The 19,624-nt window shown below is 41.8% G+C and overlaps 1 protein-coding gene across 1 annotated transcript in view; it reads right to left on the bottom strand.

Moving 5' to 3' along the window:
* Positions 1-1,853: 1,853 nt before the first annotated feature.
* Positions 1,854-19,624, bottom strand: part of jak3 (Janus kinase 3 (a protein tyrosine kinase, leukocyte)) — a gene marked incomplete at its 5' end in the record, with an annotated part of 36,728 nt that continues 18,957 nt past the window's right edge. Inside the window, 13 exons of the mRNA XM_084308993.1 lie at positions 1,854-2,383; positions 2,616-2,729; positions 3,021-3,138; positions 3,394-3,569; positions 4,520-4,641; positions 6,968-7,157; positions 9,036-9,166; positions 11,214-11,364; positions 12,096-12,247; positions 13,581-13,719; positions 15,090-15,214; positions 15,426-15,513; positions 16,690-16,821. Coding sequence (XP_084165119.1) covers positions 2,264-2,383; positions 2,616-2,729; positions 3,021-3,138; positions 3,394-3,569; positions 4,520-4,641; positions 6,968-7,157; positions 9,036-9,166; positions 11,214-11,364; positions 12,096-12,247; positions 13,581-13,719; positions 15,090-15,214; positions 15,426-15,513; positions 16,690-16,821 — 1,758 coding nt within the window. The 3' untranslated portion in view covers positions 1,854-2,263. The remainder of the gene's footprint in view (positions 2,384-2,615; positions 2,730-3,020; positions 3,139-3,393; positions 3,570-4,519; positions 4,642-6,967; positions 7,158-9,035; positions 9,167-11,213; positions 11,365-12,095; positions 12,248-13,580; positions 13,720-15,089; positions 15,215-15,425; positions 15,514-16,689; positions 16,822-19,624) is intronic.

Below are 19,624 nucleotides of genomic sequence, written 5' to 3'. Positions count from 1 at the left end.
TCACAAATCACTTAACAATGATAATCTAAAAACAGTAAAACATTGTAGACATCATTATAAACATCACAATATTTTGCTCACATATTTAAGTAGTGCATTCTCAGGTGGTATTTGAAAGACACTTTGCTATTCAATTTACTTATGTTCAGTGGGCAGTTATTACAATGATTGATGGCACGATAAACAACAGTCCTCTTTAAATTAAAGCATTTGATTTTGGACGTGGTAACATAATCTGTCCATCATCGGCTGACCTAGTAAAATAAGAATGAACCTGACTGCATCTGACAATTTGTTTGTATAAGAAAACAGGTTGAGACGAAAAGACAGTGTACCTGAAAAATTTAACTGTGTTGAAAACCAGCCTATTCTCTACCATTAACCATGGGAGTTGACAGTGCATACTGATAGTGTTTGTTCTCATGGAACAATGTAAGAATAATCTTGCAGCTCTGTTCTGGGCAGTTTGCAATTTCTTTAGTTGACCTTTGGATGCAGAGGACCATACCAATCCATTTGACATCAAATTTAAGATTTCGCCATCATGGGGCGGCTACGTGGCGTAGTGGGCAAGGCGCTCGCCACGAAATCTGGAGACGCTGGGCTTGCCTGTTCGAGCCCAGCGCTCCACATTTGCTTTCAGTTTAGCTGGTCGTCCGTACTAATACACATTGGCCGTATTAGGGGGTGGGAAACTGATGGGTGGGGATCGGGCGTTGTGGACAGCGACTCCTACAGGACGGTTGGTGCGCCTGCGCAGTAGAATCAGGAAGTGTCGGGGGCAGCGTGAGCCTCCCACGCGTTACTCCTCGCCACTGAGAGATCGAGCTGCGCAGGTGAAAAGATGCGACTGCTGTTACCTCAAGTACCGGAGGGGACTTGTGCTATGTATGACTTAGTCCACATTGCAGCCGGCTTGTGGGAGGCAAGAAACAGCGTTCGTGACAGGAGAGGGTTGAATTGGATGATACGAAATTGGGATGGGAGAAAAATATAGAAAAATGGGAGAAAAAGTGGATCAAAAAAAAAAATATATATACATCCGAAGGGGAAGAAACTGTACATTGGAGGGGGTTGGGTGGGTAGGTGGGGGGGGAGATTTGGACATTTACCGGGGCCAGTTTCTAATTGCAGCCACCCGTAGGTGCTCTTTGAGAGCGGTGAGGTGGCCAGGAGCGCGCAACAAGACGGTATAAATATGGAATATTCATACAGTCTATTCCACAATAGATATATTCACGCGATTAGCTTTAGTTCTTATTTATTTATCCACTATCATTTGCAGTGTTGGTGTAGTGCTATTATTTATTTTCGAATGTGTTGAGGCATGACTTTAAATATAAAACGTAATTTTTTTATCATACAAATATTGTCATATTTATTTAAATTTGTATGATTAATTAATTACAAGGAGGCCTGTAGAGTTGACATGAACGAAATCACTATGATTCCTCCCAAATAAAGCCCTCAGGATCAGGAGGCAGAGTGTTCGTCTGGTAATTGGACGGTGTCGGTGTGTGTTTGCGTGAGTGAATGGGTGAATGTGAAGCATAAGTTACAACCAAGCCTAAATGAATGTATAAAGGTAGGCCAAACAAATGACATTTGTGATATTTCAATTTAATATTAAAAAGTGAAAAAACATTTGTATTTTGTGTAATGTGTTTTTTTGTATTGTGAAGTTAAGATGTTTATTCGTAGGTTCCAAATCCACTTATTTTATTCAATGGCCTTTGTGCCCTAAAAAAAAGTTGCCCTTATAATTGTGTAATTTCCACCCTGTACATGAGTATAGACATTTCAAAATGACAAAAGGAAAATTTCAACGGCCTTCTGTAAATGTTCAGTTCAGTTCAGTTATTTTTTATTTCGGGCTTTGGACACATAACAACGGTCAATCCATAAATCACCAAACTTTTACCAGCTGCTATTGATATAATAAAAGTAATCTTGTGACAAATCTTTTCCTTCACTTTTGTTGAAACTAACATATTGACATGATAATACGAAGAATCGGCTGCCACGTGAAGTGGTTTATTTCAATAGCGACCAATGTGTCGGATGAACAAAAAAGTAACAAAACTTTAAATTAATCTATTAAACATACGTAAATATTGTAACTGTAGACAAGCAAAATGTTTGATGATGTGTAATTGTCCATATTAGCCCTGACACATGCAGCGTTCTCGTGTTCATCTCACTGCTTGACATCTAAATTTCCAGTGTCCACGGATCTGGATTCAACCATGCGGTAGAAAAAAGCTCAGCCCTTAACGTTCTCTCTCTCTTCCTGTGCAATGCTCTCAATCTCATCTCCCAAACTGGAGAAAGATGGACGATCCTCAAGGTCGTAAGCCCAGCACGTCATCATCAGACTGTACACCTGTTGGTGTGGAACATACAAAATGTGATTATGCTGTAAGTAGATTTATTTGATTTATTTCAATATAAATTAGCTATCAATGTCACATGCAAATATGACATAATTGTTCAAGTTTCAAGTTTGTTTATTAAATATCACAATAAAATACACATACTTTACGGTGAAATGCTTGGTTCTGTATGAGCCCCTGTGGTGCCTATATAATGACTGCATCATGTGGAGCTTGGCTTACCTTCGGGGGGCAGTTTGGTGGGGCAGGTAACCTCCAGCTGGTTTTGAGGGTATTAACCAGATGCATTGAAATGGAGGGGCCCTGCATGTCATTTCCCATCTCCTGCATGTAGAGCTTTAACAGAGGATACAGGTGATGAGACCTCACATCTCCTGCATGTAGAGCTTTAACAGAGGATACAGGTAATGGGACCACACATGCTGATGTTAAAAAGAATACAAGGAAACTACTGGGATTTTAAATTAGATATTACATTTAAATTAAGGATATAAAAAAAAAAAAAAAAAAAAAAATTAGATGTAAAAAAGAAAAGAAAAAAGAAAAAAACTTTATTATCACTGTTATATGAGCACATGTAATTATTATTTATTTGTTTGTTGATTATGTCTTGGTTTGACCACATACTCTCTTGGGGTTCCGGTGGTTCTCGCAGTAGGAGAAGAGCTCGTGGAGGACCACTCCGAAACTCCAGACATCTGACTTGTGTGAGAATTTGGACTCGGTGATGGACTCTGGGGCGTACCTGAAACCAGATGAGCAGGAACCAGGCATTCCGATGGATGGATTAGAGAACAGCTAGTCAAAACACATTCTGATCTGCTTAGCATAATTTGAACAGCGTTGCTTTCAATCCGATTTTTAAGTTGTGGTATGAGAGTATGACTTTTGTACATACTGGTGTGTTAATTAAGCAACTTCAGATGAAGGATGTGTTCAATGTTCCGTTTTTAAAATGAGATCAAATGGAATTTGCATGTTGAAATTTAACGCCAGCTACCAGAAAATGGGGCTGGCCTCTCCCGGCTGTGTGACCCGGTAGTACTCCTTGTCCAATGGGATGATTTTAGTCAGCCCAAAATCTGCTATTTTCACCATCGTCTCGCTGGCAACTAGGATGTTCCTGGCGGCGAGATCCCGGTGCACATAACGCATACTCTGCAGATACTCCAGCCCCTACATAACCATGAGATAAGACAAGATATTCCTTTATTGATCCCCTTGGGGAGATTCAGGCATCATAGCAGCATGGGGGAGGGGGGAGGGGAGGTACAGGTATGGGCATGGTAATAGTAGAAGATATAATAGTACAGTAGAAAAGTAGGCAGTGTAAACAATATAATTAACTCTGAATATACGCATATGAGCAAGTAGGCAGTGTGGTCAAAGGTGCAGATGAGGGTATGTATGTACAGTATGCCCTATCAGTTATATTATACATTACAATAAATATGGTCAATAAGGGCGGCTACGTGGTGCAGTGGGCAAGGCGCTCACCGCGAATACTGGAGGCTGGGCTCAAACAGATCATCTCCCTGTTCAAGCCCAGCGCTCCACATTGCTTTCAGTTTAGCTGGTCGTCCGCACTAATACACATTGGCACTATTAGGGGGAGGGAAACTGATGGGTGGGGATCGGGCGTTGTGGACAGCGACTCCTACAGGTCGGTTGGTGCGCCTGCGCAGTAGAATCAGGAAGCGACGGGGGCGGGGCCCCTCCAAAGCCCAGACCCCTGAAAGATCGAGCCACGCAGGTGGAAAGATGCGACTGCTGTTACCTCGAGTATCGGAGGGGACTCGTGCTATGTATGACTTAGTCCACATTGCAGCCGGCTTGTGGGAGGCATGAAACAGCGTTCAAAGACAGGGGAGGGTTGAATTGGACGATACGAAAATTGGGATGGGAGAAAAATAGAAAAACGGGAGAAAAAGTGGATAAAAAAAAAAAAAAAAATATGGTCAATAACACTTAGAATCTAAATATATACTATGATTACCGTAAGTAAAGTATACAGTATGCAGCAACAAAGCAACGTATACATTATTCTGCCTTTACGATGTACAGAGAGACTTCAATACACGACAGGACACGTAGGAATGTGTACAGTATGTGGGATGTTCACATACTTTGCAGATCTGAGAAGCAAAGAGTAGCATTCTTCTGGTGTTCATGTTATGTCGATTCTTTTCCAGATAGCCTATCAGACTTCCATGAGGCAGGTACTCCATCACCAAACTCATTAGACGACCTTTAGGAGAAGGTTCAACAGGTTGAAGATGAGTAGAGAAGGTCATACAGTATTCCTTATTTACAAGGAACACGACTGACCTGTTGAAAAATTACTGAAGCTGTACAAAGGACACAACAAAACATGTTGCCATTATATCAGATACTGAGTGTCTGTAAATATGCTCTCGACTAGTGATGTGACGTTCACAAACGATCCGATTGTTTTGAGCGGCCCTTTGGTACGAACGAAGAGAACACACTTGGTGGGAGCCGTTATTTTTATTGTTCGTTGTGCCCATTTCACCACCTGCCCTAAATCCATTCCCCTTTACGTAAACACACGTGGATCTTGTTGTTATGAATCTAAATGCTGCATGCACTTTATTGTTCACACTCAAAAGTTGAATCTAGTAAATTCATAACTGGTACAGTACAATAACATGTCACTTGGGACCCCTTCTGCCTTCTATAATGTGATAAGGATATAATCAGTTTTCAGGGACGTTTTCGGGATATGGTCGAGGACAGATTACTTAATTCAGGGACTGTCCCCGAAAATCGGGGACATCTTGTCACCTTAATATATATATTAAGGCCTATATTTTTTGTTTGAAACTTTGGTGGACGCTTAATATCACACTCATGTTGGATATCATACATACATTCTAACGTGTCTGTTATAGGCTTGAGTAAATTGTAATGAACCATTTTTTTTTGTTTTTTTCATCTTTGACTGTGAATAACACCATGACGTGAAAAATGTATGATTTACAGGGTTTTTTGTAGATACAGTAAAGCAACATTAATTAATATGTTCTGTATTGATCGATTTATGTGTGATATGTATCTCGGCCCTGTACTGGGCCCGTCGGGCTTAAGGTTTTTAATAATATTTTTTATTAAAAAGAATTATGCCATTTTTCAAAGTGCTTTTTATTGACAGGACAGTTTGGAAATTGGGAGAGAGAGAGAGAGATGGGGAGGACCTGCAACACATGTCCCTCGGCTGGATTCGAACCCAGGACGTTGTTATTACGCGGCAAGTGTAGTTAGGTGGTGCGCCACTGGGGTGCCCCGGGCTTAAGGTTTTTTTTAATGCCTCTTGGAAAGAAACGGAACCAAAAGATACGGCCTCCCTTCTAAGAGCCATAATTCCCATCACAACCATTTCCTGTCCTTTGTACACTTAGAGGCAAAAAGCATGAAAGTTGACTTGTAATATTTGTCCTACAGTGTTTTATTGATAGATAATTAAATGGAAGTTCACTCCTAAATCAACTTAAATCTATATTTGATCTTTTTATTGTTCATTGGAATAGATCAAGTTTGTTATTGTTATTGTTCAAGTTTCAAGTTTTGTTTTATTTGTCACATATAAGGTACATTACAGTGAAATGCTTGGTTCTGAATGAGCCCTCTAAGATTTTTATTGTGCACATAGGTTTATTGTTTTCCATGGGAGACACTCATCAATGACACAAGAGTAGAGAGTTTCTGGTTCACAAGAATCACAAGAGTTTCTGGTTTGCCCTCTACTTCCTAGAGAATACTCTACACTGGTTCCACTGGGCACATTTACTATTTAACGCTTTGTTTTTTTAACCTTTTATTTACTGGACATGTACGCTATGTACTTCAGCTGTCTGTCAGCAATGCCATGCAACACACTCACAGTAGGTGTTGGGCCACTGAGCAGCTCCACCGAAGCAGTTGAGGGTTAAGTGCCTTACTCAAGGGCACTTCGGTGAAAGTGGAGGGGAGCGCAACGCTCATTTACCCTCCCCTGCTTAGATTCCCTTTTCCAGATCGGGGACTCTCAACCTGTGACCTACTGGTCACAAGCCCACTTCTCTCACCTTGAAGCCTGCCTCCCTACAATACACAGCTATCAGGGCCATTTTATTGTATTTATTTAGATATTATATATATATACTAGGGCTGTCAAAATTAATGCTTTAACTTTGGAGATTAATTTAAATGATTTAAAGCATTAAAATAAATTTATCTAGATTAATCTATGGAGTGAAAAATCTTCAATCTTAGCGCCGCGGATATAAGAAAGAGGTTGATGGTTTTGTTGGACATTTGTATTTCACAGGAGAGAAACTGTATTCAAAGAAAGCTATTAAAATAGTCTTTGAATCTAAATATACTTTCTTTGTGTTGATTTTACATTAATTCCATGATGTTACTCAAGTAAATATCTGTTACAAGCTTCGGTCTTAAGTAGAAAAATGCTATTTTTAATCTAAATTAATTACAGAAAATGGTGAGATTAATTAGTTATTTTTTTTTTATCTATTGACAGCACTAATATATACTGTATATATTTAAAAGATGTGTACCCATGCTGTAGCAAACCCCTCTGTATTTGACTATGTAGTCACAGTGCAGAGCGCTGAGGGTCTGGATCTCCTTCTGGAAGTCCTCCAGGGTGGACTGCTTGTTGGGCTGGAGCCTCTTCACAGCGATCATCTCGCCCGTGTTGTCTCCCAGCGGGTCATAGCGACACAACTCCACGCTGCCGAAGTTCCCCTGGGAAAACAATCAATCAGATGGAAAATAACATTCTTCTGTAATACTTTCTTTAGTTTTTTAAACCCTTTCACTACCACACTACAGAAGGTTGACCTTTCACTACCACACTACAGACGGTTATGCAGTGTGGTAGTGAAAGGGTTAACCCTTTGTCGTGTGGCAGTGAAAGGGAAACCTTCGGTAGCGTGGTAGTGAAAGGGTTAACCCTTTGTCGTGTGACAGTGAAAGGGTTAACCTTTCGTTGTGTTGCAGTGAAAGGGTTAACCCTTTTGTAGTGTGGTAGTGAAAGGGTTAAAGGTATGCTCTATTTGATACAGTACAGAGTGACAGGAAGCAAAGGTCATTGGTGGTTTCAAACCCAGGCCTGATTGGTCGACCAAATCCTTGATAGACAACCAGAGACACTGGAAAAACAAACATATTTGGCAAGGAATTATATCCGGACTTATCAAGCTTATCAAAGCTAAATTTCACTTACAGTACTGCACTGGAAGATCATTTTGATTGTTTACAAATGTTTCATGATAATGTGACTTGTTTACATAAATAATAATTATAATAATAATAATAATAACTATTATTATTAGTAGTAGTAGTAGTATTAGTAGTAGTAGTAGTAGTAGTAGTAGTAGTAGTAGTAGTAGTAGTAGTAGTAGTAGTAGTAGTAGTAGTAGTAGTAGTAGTAGTAGTAGTAGTAGTAGTGGTGTTGTTGTTGTTGTTCTTCTTTATTTTAGGTAAATATCTTAAAACTAGTTACATAATCATGAAACAATAAAAATCTAGTTTATGTTGCAGGGAGCCTCATTTATACCCCATTTTATATTTTATCTTATTTTATCTTACTACTACTACTTATTGTTACCATTCTTGTATGTATTGTATTGTTGTTTCTTAATTGTGCTCTGTTGAGTCTAAGCTCGAAACACAAAGATGTCATTACCTGCTGCCCCTGTACGGAAGCCCTAAGAGGCCGTACATTCATACATTTTATTTACTCCGTTTTCACGTGATAACGAGTTAATTTAATTAGTTTTCTCGTGATAACGGGATAGTTTTCTCGAGATCTTGAGAAAACGAAACGATAGTCTAGTATCAAGTAACAAACAAACAGTTGAACGGAAGCTCTGGTTCTCCCTTTTTCGCACTTTGGTGGAGTTGACTGCCTCCCCCCCTTCGTTAGGACGGGCGGGTGGACGGGACTCCCCTCCTCCCTGGTAGTGGGGCTTACGGGCCCTCAGGGGGTACACTTGTCGGGTCACGCGTCTGCTCTGTCCCATATCTCATAATGGCAAAGACGAGACGCGATGACCAGTATGATAATATAACGAAAGGTTATCCTATAACCTAGTTATATGAATACTGGCAGAGCGTCTCGCTCTTAGCGCCCTGAGGTCACCTTGGTTGGGTTTTCAGTGTTGGAAACCTTTTCTGAGGAAGGTAGAGTGTGACCATGTCCGGTGTCATATAGTAGGACCCGGGGGCGTGGCCTGGTCACGTGCATGTGAGTGCAATTGTTTGTTCGTGAGCACAGTAGGTGCTAGGAGATAAGAGATATCTCATAATGGCAAAGAGCGAGACGCTCTGCCAGTATTCATATAACTAGGTTATAGGATAACCTTTCGTTATGCTTAGGCATTCTTTCGAAGTGGTTATGCTTAGGCCCTCTTTCGAAGTGGTTATGCTTAGGCCCTCTTTCGAAGTGGTTATGCTTAGGGTCAGGGTTAGCCAATCGGAGAGCGTCTTTTTCTTATTCGCTGCAATCAAAGAGCGTCTTCGCTCACAGAGGCAACGGGGAAAAATCACGTGGAAGGTAGAGGCGGACTCTCAACAGAGAAGACAATACCGCCCTCTGCTGGTTCCCGGTGGAACGCTCACCTTTCCCAGGTGGCAGACGTAGCGCAGGTGTCTCTCTTCAAATACTGTCTGGTCCTGACGGGAGGGACTGACAGCTCTCCAGAAGGCGTCTCTCTGTGGGAGGGGCTCGGCTGCATGCAGTATCACATAGTCTGCAGGGATAAACAGTAAGGCTCGTAAAAAAAAACTATGTAATAACTGTCATGTTATGATATCCTGACTGCCAAGGAGATGATTATTAACCCACGGAGGAGGAGTGTACAGTACACACCTCTGTACATAGGTGAGTGCCACCCAAAATTCTCAGCAACTTCTATAGAAGTACGGTTGAGAGTGTCCTTACCAGCTCAATCACGGTCTGGTATGGAAACTGCACTGCTAAGGAGAGGAAGGCACTCCAGCGAGTGATTAAAACTGCTCAGTACATCTCTGGAGCAGCCTTCCCCTCACTACAGGACATGTACTCTACCGGGGCCACCAGGAGAGCACATAACATAATTAAGGACAGTACACACCCCCAGCACAGACTCTTCAACCTCCTGCCATCAGGCAGGTGATACAGGAGTCTGAAAGCCAGAACTACGAAACTGACAAACAGTTTCTACCCACAGGCCATCAGACATGTGAATGCCAGCTCCTCCACCTTCTTGGCAGACACTCTGACCTGATTGCTGCTGTGAACACACTGTCACCCTTCCCCCAAACTATGAATCACTAAAGACACTTTTTAACTGCTGCTGTGACCCACTGTCATCTCCAATACTGATCGGAACGTGCAATGTTACTCACTGTGCCTTGTATATATTATATTTATCTATTTTTACCTTATTTTCGAGCACTCGCTTGTATTTAAATATTTAAGTATTGTGTGATTTTGTGTGAAGGGCGGACTAGCAAAGTAAGATTTTCATTGTATGGCAAACTGTCTGTTTAACTGTGCTGCATGACAATAAACAATCTTGAATCTTGAATGTGCAAACGGAATATGACTGATATTTTGAGCTCTGAGCCTTGACATTTAGCCGTTATCCTATTTGCATACTAGTGCTTGTTTCCCTATGCCTTTTCTTTTGTTGTTGCTGTTCTTTGCTCTATTCTATTTCAATCTTTCAAAAATGTTCTTATGTACCCCAGTTGCTATTGCATGTACATATTTGTGTTTTATTACACGTATTATGTACAGTACATACATACCAACTATGTCGCTTGTTTTATTCTCCACCCATTGTCATCCATAGCAACACTACTATCACCGACATCTAAGAAGGGAGATCCCCCCTTCAAGGGACCTTCTAAGGTTTCTCTCCTCCACATTGCCTGTGGTGCTTTTTTCCTATTGCTAGGTTTTTAGTGAGTTTTTCCTTACCTTCACGTGGGGTATGTCTGGGAGTGTTGCATTTATTTATTTAACATTTATTTTGGATTTCATGGTGTTTTTTTAGTTTTGTTCTTGATTTATTGTGATGTTTCTTCTTGACTTGTTTAAAGAAGACGTGTCCGGCCCATGGGGACATTAACGTCTGTTGTCGGACCTTACAAATACATTTGATTTGATTTGATTAGATTTGATCTGTTGGGTTGAAGTTAAAGGTTTGACATGTTTGCTCTAGAAGTTTTTCTTTTTGTTGGTTTTCTTACGCATTCTCAAATTTCAATCCACAATATATAGCTTCTCACAAATAACTGTATCATTATGAATACTTGGATATATGCAGCTTTTCATAGGCCTCGCCATTCGTAATATCTCTCAAAATATGATTATTATCCATCAGAACAACCTACCATCCCAAATCTAGCTCAAGTTCTGTTTTATTTGTCACATATAAGGTGCATAGGTATTATAGTGAAATGCTTGGTTCTGTATGAACCTCCTGAGATTGTGCTTCATACAGTAAACAGTAAAAGAATAAAGACCAAACACTATATACAAAACTCATGGGGGGGACTCAGGAGGTAGTAATCCGGAGGTTCCCTGTTTGATTCCCGCTCCTCCCGATGAGCAGGTTGGCACCTTGCATGGTTGCCCCCGCCGTCGGTGTGTGAATGTGTGAGTGAATGGGTCAAAATGTGAGGAACAAATTGTAAAACGCTTTGGATACAACTTTGGATAATAAATGCACCATTTACCATTTACAAAACTAAAATGTATAAAATGCAATAAAAAAAACTGTTTCCAACCAAACAGCAGGTGAACAGTACCTGAGGTAATGAGACTATTGAGCTGACGGATTATGCTGCGAGAGGAGGGCCTGAAGGCCGGCTGGTAGTTCATACACTGACCGATGAGCTCAGCCAACTCTGTCCACTGTGAGGGCGGCAGCTGCCTGGAGCTCTCGTAGAATTGACGTTTCTGGAGGATAGAAATGCAAATTTCATTTAAAGCAGAATTTATTAATGCTTATATTCAGACTTAATTATATTGTTTACACTGCTTATTTTTTTTACTGTACTATGATAAAAATGCACATTTCATAATTATTATTTAACCAAAGCAGATGCTAGACGTAATTTTTTAAATGTTTTTATTTTATTTAGATTAGCTTCAAATCTATTGTCATCATACAGCACAAATACATACAACGGAAAGAAGCTTGGCATCCAACCAGAGTGCAAATGTAGCAGTAAAGTGCAACAGCAATATACAATGTACAGGTGATTAAACTGGGTATAATATTATATAAATGAGTACTACTGAGTGTAAATCAGATGTATGTACAGAGTTGTAGTATTCATCTGTACAGTGATACAGGTATAAAGACCGTATGGTAGTAGTCATACTGGCCAGCAGCGTAACTAGTAAGAGTAGGTAAGGGATATGTGCAAGTGCAATCAGTAATAAAATAAAAAAACAACAACAAGACAATCTACCCTGATTTTATGAGTAGGCAGAGTTCCACCATATTTGACCATGAAGAAAAAGAAAAGGTGAGATGATTATAGCATGGATTAAAGCTGACAGTTATTGTTTTGACCTTGACGTTTTGACTGTGCTAGGTTTAGTTTAATGTGCAGGTAGCTTTGTGTCATCTCTTGGCTTGCTGTTTGTAGTTAGGACTCGGGAGGAGGACTCAGGTTGGATACCTTCTCCAAGTCCCAACCCTGCAGTGGTGTCTTTCCACCGCTGAAGATCTCCCACACCGTGGTGCCAAAGCTCCACTTGTCACACTCCAGAGTCACCCTGTCAGGGGCCTCCAGCACCTCAGGGGCCACCCATGGGATTCTGTCCAGGACCACTAGAAAAAAACATACACACACACACAGATATTTATCGTAACTAGAGATGTCCGATATTATCGGCCTACCGATATTGGCATTTAAAATGTAATATCGAAAATGATCGGTATCTTACTTTATTTATTGTAAAAAAGTATGCATCATGTGTAATGTTAATTACCTGAAATTATCCCGTTTTGGGGGGGGACCCTGCATATATCGGTATCGGTTGATATTGATACTATGATAAATTAAGAGTTGGACAATATCAGTATATCGGATATCGGTAAAAAAGCCAATATAGAACATCCCTAGTCGTAACATATAATATACCTGATAGTCTCACACCCTATTCCTGCCTGTCTACTCTCTCTCTCTAATTACAGACGCAGAGTTGATTGATTGATTGATTGAAAATGTTATTAACAGATTGCAGAATGGGTACAATACAGTACGGCTCAATACTCACAATGGGGATGCAGACCAGAGAAAGACTTTCGTCTTGTTTACATCAAGGTCCCCCATTTTCAATTCATCATAATCAGTCAGGTGTGGGGAAGCTCTGGGAGCAGCTGATGGACATCTGTGTGCTGATTGCTGCACTTATTTAGACCTGGCTCAGATGTCATCATGCTGCCAGATCGTAGCAGTAAGAAGCATTTTGTATGAAAGTATTCTGTACTTCTGTATGACAACTATTAAAGAACTTGAGTATTACCCAGTCAGTCACAGTTCTTTGTTCGTTTATAGTTAGTAGTATTCCATATCCTTGTCTCGTGTCTTACCCGTTCTGTCTCTCCTTTAACCCCAGTCCCTCACATCTGGCTCCCCATGCTGTCTCAATTCCCTTTTTTTTTATTTGTTTATTTGGACGGGACAATGCAAAATTGTAAAAGTGTAAAAATGGCCAGATTTAGTGTGAGGCTAATTTCCATCCGTTGTCCCCAAACATAAAAACAGGACTCATAGAAACAGTAAGAAATGTACAAATACACACACACACACACACGCACACACACACACACACACACACACACGTCTTTGAGAATAATTTAACCCTTTCACTACCACACTACAGAAGGTTAACCCTTTCATTACCACTGCAGGTTGTTAACCCTTTGTCGCGTGGCAGTGAAATGGTTAACCTTCTGTATTGTCGCAGTGAAAGGGTTAACCCTTTGGTAGTGTGGTAGTGAAAGGGTTAACAATTTTCACAGTGGATCTTCTAAATTTGCAATTGCAGCATATTTGATCAACATGTCGCAGCACAAACCCAGCTCTGAGACACAATAAGAGGAAAACACATCTGTTATTCTCCAGCACTGTAAGATCCAGTAGTAGGGAGAGTGTTACCATCTTTGCCCAGCAATGCCACACTGATGCCTGGGTCACTCAGCTTTATGAAAGGAGAGCTGCCCTGAGACGGGTCCCCTTCTCTGGCCAGCAGCAGGTTCTTGGCACAGATGTTCCCGTGGACTATGTTCTTCTCCTCCTGCAGAGACAATGGACCTCATTCACTAACATTCTCGTAAGTTTCCTCGTAAATAACCTCGTAAGAAGTTCGTAAGAGGAAACCTACGATAGTTCTCCCCAGATTCCTGAATGCGTGGAGAGGTGGTAGTAAGTTGCCAAAATGATCGCAACTGATCGCTCATTCTTAAACTGAAAATGTGTTTTCGCACACCTGAATTTGCATACAGAAACGGCCCGCCAGCTCCTTATAAGGGCATGAAGGACTGCCTTTCTGTGCTCGTAAATCCTGATCTTCGCTACGAGCGAATCACAGAGAAGGAACCGTTTGTGAATGCCAAAAAAGCCAGAAAAGCTTGTACTTTTTGTAGAGTTACAATTATATAACCTTTCTCCTATGTCCGTTGATCAATGAGGACCAATGTGACTAATGATAGTCTACTGATGGAGTCCCTCATATGTCAATGTGAAATGCATCTTTATTCATTTTTGGGGGAAGTTAGCATATCATTTGCATACCGGTATATAAAGCAGGGGTGTGGGGGAGAATGAGATAAGGAACATACTAAATGAAATAGAGATAGATAATTCAATGACAACCAAAACATTCAGATTCTTGACTTTTCATTCAACCCTTATTATGTGACTTTGTTATCACTGTCACTCCCCATCTAAGACCTTTTCAAAATGTTCAGATGTATAAGCTTTGTATATTGTTTCTGGTGTTAGAGGTATTTCTTCTGTTATCACCTTTTTGATGGCAAGAATCCTGTCTAAATAATGTTATATTATGATATTAAAAATAATCCAACCCGAGCATTTTCATAATTTGGGATGATGTCCCCTTATTTACATTTACATTTAGTCATTTTATCCAAAGTGACTTACAAGTTCTGTACAACAGGTCAGCAGGAAGGGTACAACTCTTTCAGCTGAGTAACAATGTTCATAAAACAGTGTTGAAACTTGGGTGCTACACTACAGTGTTGAGTGCATAGTAAGTAGAGACATATTAGTATAGTAGGTAGTAATATAGACAAGGAAGATGAATTGGTGGAAGAGTGCATGATAGTAGAAGACAGTAAGAAGGGTTTATAATTTGTTTTACTTCAGGTTCCCTTATGATCTAGGTCCACAGAAATATTGTATGTTGTCCCCCTTTTAACACATTCGTTTATGTTTTAAGTGCAACTTATTTCCAAGCCAAGCTCCTGTATAATTTGTCCTTTAAAACAATAAATATTCAGTTGACCACTGAAGAAAGCAAGCTCATTCAAACAGGCATCTTTGGATCATTAATTAATGACACTAAAAATAAATTCCAAGTGAGTAATGTAGTGGGGAAAATAAAGCCACACCACGTAATACCGTCGGTCGTTAAGTTTGTCTTACCAGAAAGTTGAGTGCAGAAGCCAGCTGTTTAGCCACGTCAAGTTTCCAGCTCACTGACACAGATCCGCCTCTCTTCAAGTACAGGTCAAGGGCCCCACACTTGACGAACTCCTGCACCATGATGTCTGGAAGGCACACAGACGCCCAGCAGAGCACAGTTATGTTTGTGTCTACAGCTGCTCCTCGACAGGGAGATTAAAGTCAGCAGCTTCCCAGTGTGTTCGGTCACACCAGGTCGTTCCTAGGCTTCTTTCAGGAGGAACGCTAAGAGTTGGGTAGAGAGATGGAATTGAGAAATGCACAAAGACACCGGTGTGATCCGAGGTGCTCACTTACATTTTGCCCTGTGAACACTGATGCCGTAGACAAGGAGGAGATGCTTGTGAGAAATCTGGCTCATCACACTGGCGGCTTCAAAGAACAACTTAGAAGGAAAGAGAGGGAAGAAAATAAAAAGAACAGAACAGAAGATAAGTGCATACATGTCTCATACTGTACATGTCTCATACATGTGTCATACTGTACATGTATCATACATGTGTCATACTGTACATGTCTATATCATACATATCTCATACATATCTCATTCATGTCTCATACATGTCTCTCTCATTCATGTCCCATACATGTCTCTCTCATGCATGTCTCATACATGTCTCTCTCATGCATGTCTCATACATGTCTCTCTCATGTCTCATTCATGTATCATACATGTCTCTCTCATACATGTCTCATACATGTCTCATACATGTATCTCTCATACATGTCTCATTCATGTCCCATACATGTCTCTCTCATGCATGTATCATACATGTCTCTCTCATGCATGTCTCATACATGTCTCTCTCATGTCTCATTCATGTATCATACATGTCTCTCTCATACATGTCTCTCTCATACATGTCTCATACATGTCTCTCTCATATATGTCTCATACATGTCTCATACATGTCTCTCTCATACATGTCTCTATCATACATGTGCCATACATGTATCTATCATACATGTCTCATACATGTCTCATTCATGTCTCATACATGTAGCATATGTGTCTCATACATGTATCTCTCATAGATGTCTCTCTCATACATGTCTCTCTCATAGTTGTCTCATAGATGTCTCTCTCATACATGTCTCGTACATGTCTCTCTCATAGTTGTCTCAGATGTCTCTCTCATACATGTCTCGTACATGTCTCTCTCATAGTTGTCTCATAGATGTCTCTCTCATACATGTCTCGTACATGTCTCTCTCATAGTTGTCTCAGATGTCTCTCTCATACATGTCTCGTACATGTCTCTCTCATAGTTGTCTCATAGATGTCTCTCTCATACATGTCTCGTACATGTCTCTCTCATAGTTGTCTCATAGATGTCTCTCTCATACATGTCTCGTACATGTCTCTCTCATAGTTGTCTCAGATGTCTCTCTCATACATGTCTCGTACATGTCTCGCTCATAGTCTCATATATGTCTCTTTCATACATGTCTCATACATATCTCTCTCATACATGTCTCTCTCATACATGTCTCAGTAACTGCAGTGGACATACTTTCCTCAGACACTCTTGTAATGCATTGTTTCTCCACAGAAACCTACCTCCCAACAGTTCTTGTGATTAACATCCAGCTCCTTCAGTAAGACCTCTGTCATGTGTCTCTCTCCATTACGGATGTCGCTCTTTCTTCCTTTGAAGATCCGTGTGAAGGAACCTTGTCCAAGGCTTTCATCCTTAGAGGGGGAGATGTCCGTCCATATTAACAATAGGATGTACAGTGGAATTAGCAATATATTGCAATTTCACATATCCGAGCTGTAACTGAGGGGTACAATTCCCTGACTGTATTGATAAGTATGGTATCATTAAACCACTACCGCTTTATGTACTTTAATTACTGGCCATACAGTACACGATATATGAATATGATGAACACTTCCCACAATGAAATCGGTTCCAGTCAAAGGTATTAATCAAGTATTTAATGGAGCAAAAGGTACATAGGATACTTTACATTATTCTTTGAATGCACTTGTAAGGCAAAGGAGTATGCGTAGGCAAATCAATAACGAATGTCCATTCTCTGGTTACGCAGGAGGTAATTATACAACCTGAATCTTAGGGAATTATATCTATGGTACACTAGTAATATAGCGGAGATACTGGAAGGGGTTCCCACTGGTTGTAAGCCAGCAGGGGGGGTAGAAGATCTGTCGGTAGTAGGACGTCTGGTCAACGATGACTAGGGAGACTTCAGGTACAGAAGCCGGTGCAGTAGCCTCTTGATCCACAGACGAATACAGCTTGGTTCTCTTGTAGACTGTAGCTCCACAGGGAAGAAAGCTAGTCGGCCTCAGGCTCTCTGGGCGCCGACTCGACTTGACTCCTCTCGGGGTAAATCCAACACGTGCAGGCGTCGGCGATTATCCGCTCCATAAATCACAGGACCAAAGCAAATATATTCCAGCCGCAAAGGGCTATGTAGTCGTCGGGTAGATTAATCCAGTGTACATGTCCATACGGCTCTCGTCTAGGTCTCCTCGGGTGAAAGCGCCATGTGGTCGGCCCAGCCTGGATAAGAACTCTAGCTAATACGAGGAAGCGTTGGAGATGCTGGTCACTGTAGAATTCTAACCGCACGATACACTATACACAAATAGACTATTAAAGACTTAATAGAAATATGTCGCACTCGACGGTATAGCGCCAAACTCTGACAATTCAGTTACTAATTCGCACGCGGTCTCGATGCTCTATTCTGAGGCCAAACAGGCCATACTTCACCGCACGTTGTATCGTGGGTGAGGCTTCAACTTATCGGTAACATACTAAGGACGAAGGGTAAGGAGGTAAGGGGCTTCTATATTCACCTGCGCCGTATTTATACGCACGGTGAACAAAACTAGTTCCACTCTCATTTCTGGGGTATCCCTGGGCAAGGCCGGGCATGTCCAGACACATCTTGACGGTGACTTTGAACCTGGCTCCGGAGGCCGGTCTCTGGCGCCGGTGGACCACTGTCCAATAGGAGAATGAACTATTATGGTCTGGGCTAAAGGGATATTCCGTGTATATGTACAAGGAATATACAGGGGATATCAAACGATATACAAATACTATGCAATATATATCAATAAATAAATATATATATTCGGTTTAATCTGATCCTTTGTAACAGCCGCGCCCTAATTAGTCCCACCTAATTAGCTAAGCAGAGACAGATTAACCGCACTGTCCTCTACTCAATGTCTGTTGTGAGGGGTCTGTCAGTTCACAAAGTCATGGGGTCATGGTCGTCATCGATGGTATCGGGGAGCCTTGGCAGTTCTATTAGCCTCGCCACGGGTCGGGTGTAGGTCCGCCCTTGGACGAGCACTTCGGCTGCACGGACCTTTCCGTCGGCACCGGTGATCACTTTGCTTATGCGGCCGGCCGGCCACATAGCTCGGGGTAGTGACTGGTCGATAATCATGACGACTGTTCCTTCTGTCAAATTGTCTCTCTCTTTCACCCATTTCTGGCGGGTCTGTAGAGACGGTAGGTAGTGGAGTAGGAAGCTGTTCCAAAACTTGTCAGCCAATACTTGACTGTACCTCCACATTCTTCGGCCGTTTGCTTCTTCAGGCCTGTACATTGTCTGTGGTAGCGCGGGGTCCAGCCGCCCCATCAAGAGTGTGTTGGGGGTGACTGGGTCGACATCTGCTACATCACTTGAGACGTAACCGAGGGGCTTTGAGTTCAATACTCCCTCGATCTCCGTGAGGACTGTCATTAGGACTTCTTCCGCCACGGTCTGGGCCCCAAGCACGGCGTACAGGGCTGTCTTTATTGAACGTACTTCTCGTTCCCAAGTTCCACCGAAGTGAGGTGCGTTCGGGGGGTTAAACTGGAAGTCAATCTGGTATGGAGCGAGGTGGGTCTTAAGTTCTGGGCCCATAGCTTGGAAGCTCTCTCTCAGCTCTCTTTCTCCGCCTTTGAAGTTTGTCCCGTGATCAGACAACAATATAGACGGTTTGCCTTTCCGCGATGTGAATCTTCGGAAGGCCATAAGGAATGAGTCTGTGCTCATGGTTGGAAGGAGTTCTATATGCATCGCTCGGGTGGTCATGCATTTGAATACAATACCCCACCGCTTCTCGGTGCCTCTTCCTTTCTTTATATACAGCGGGCCGAAACAGTCCATACCGGTGGAGTGAAAGGGCTTGTCGCCGAGTCGGAGGCGACAGGGAGGTAGGTCAGCCATCCGGGGTATACTGGGCTGCGCTCGCCACTTACGACAGTCTAGACAGGTTCGCTGGAAGCGCCGCACTGCTTCTCTCCCTTGCAGTATCCAATAACGACGTCTGATCTCCGCGAAGACTCTCTCTGCCCCGGCGTGATGCACATCCTCGTCGTATTTCTTTATGATCAGCTCTGTGACCTTGTGTCGGCTGTTTAAGACTATCGGGTACTTGACGTCATCCGGTAAGTCTGGAGCTCTCCGCAGACGACCACCCACTCTGATGAGACCATGGGTGTCGCTCTCGGGGGCTAGGT

Source organism: Notolepis coatsorum (genome assembly GCF_963971535.1).
Source record: "Notolepis coatsorum genome assembly, chromosome: 2".
NCBI lineage: Eukaryota > Metazoa > Chordata > Actinopteri > Aulopiformes > Paralepididae > Notolepis > Notolepis coatsorum.
This window is presented reverse-complemented; position numbering and strand designations above follow the sequence as displayed.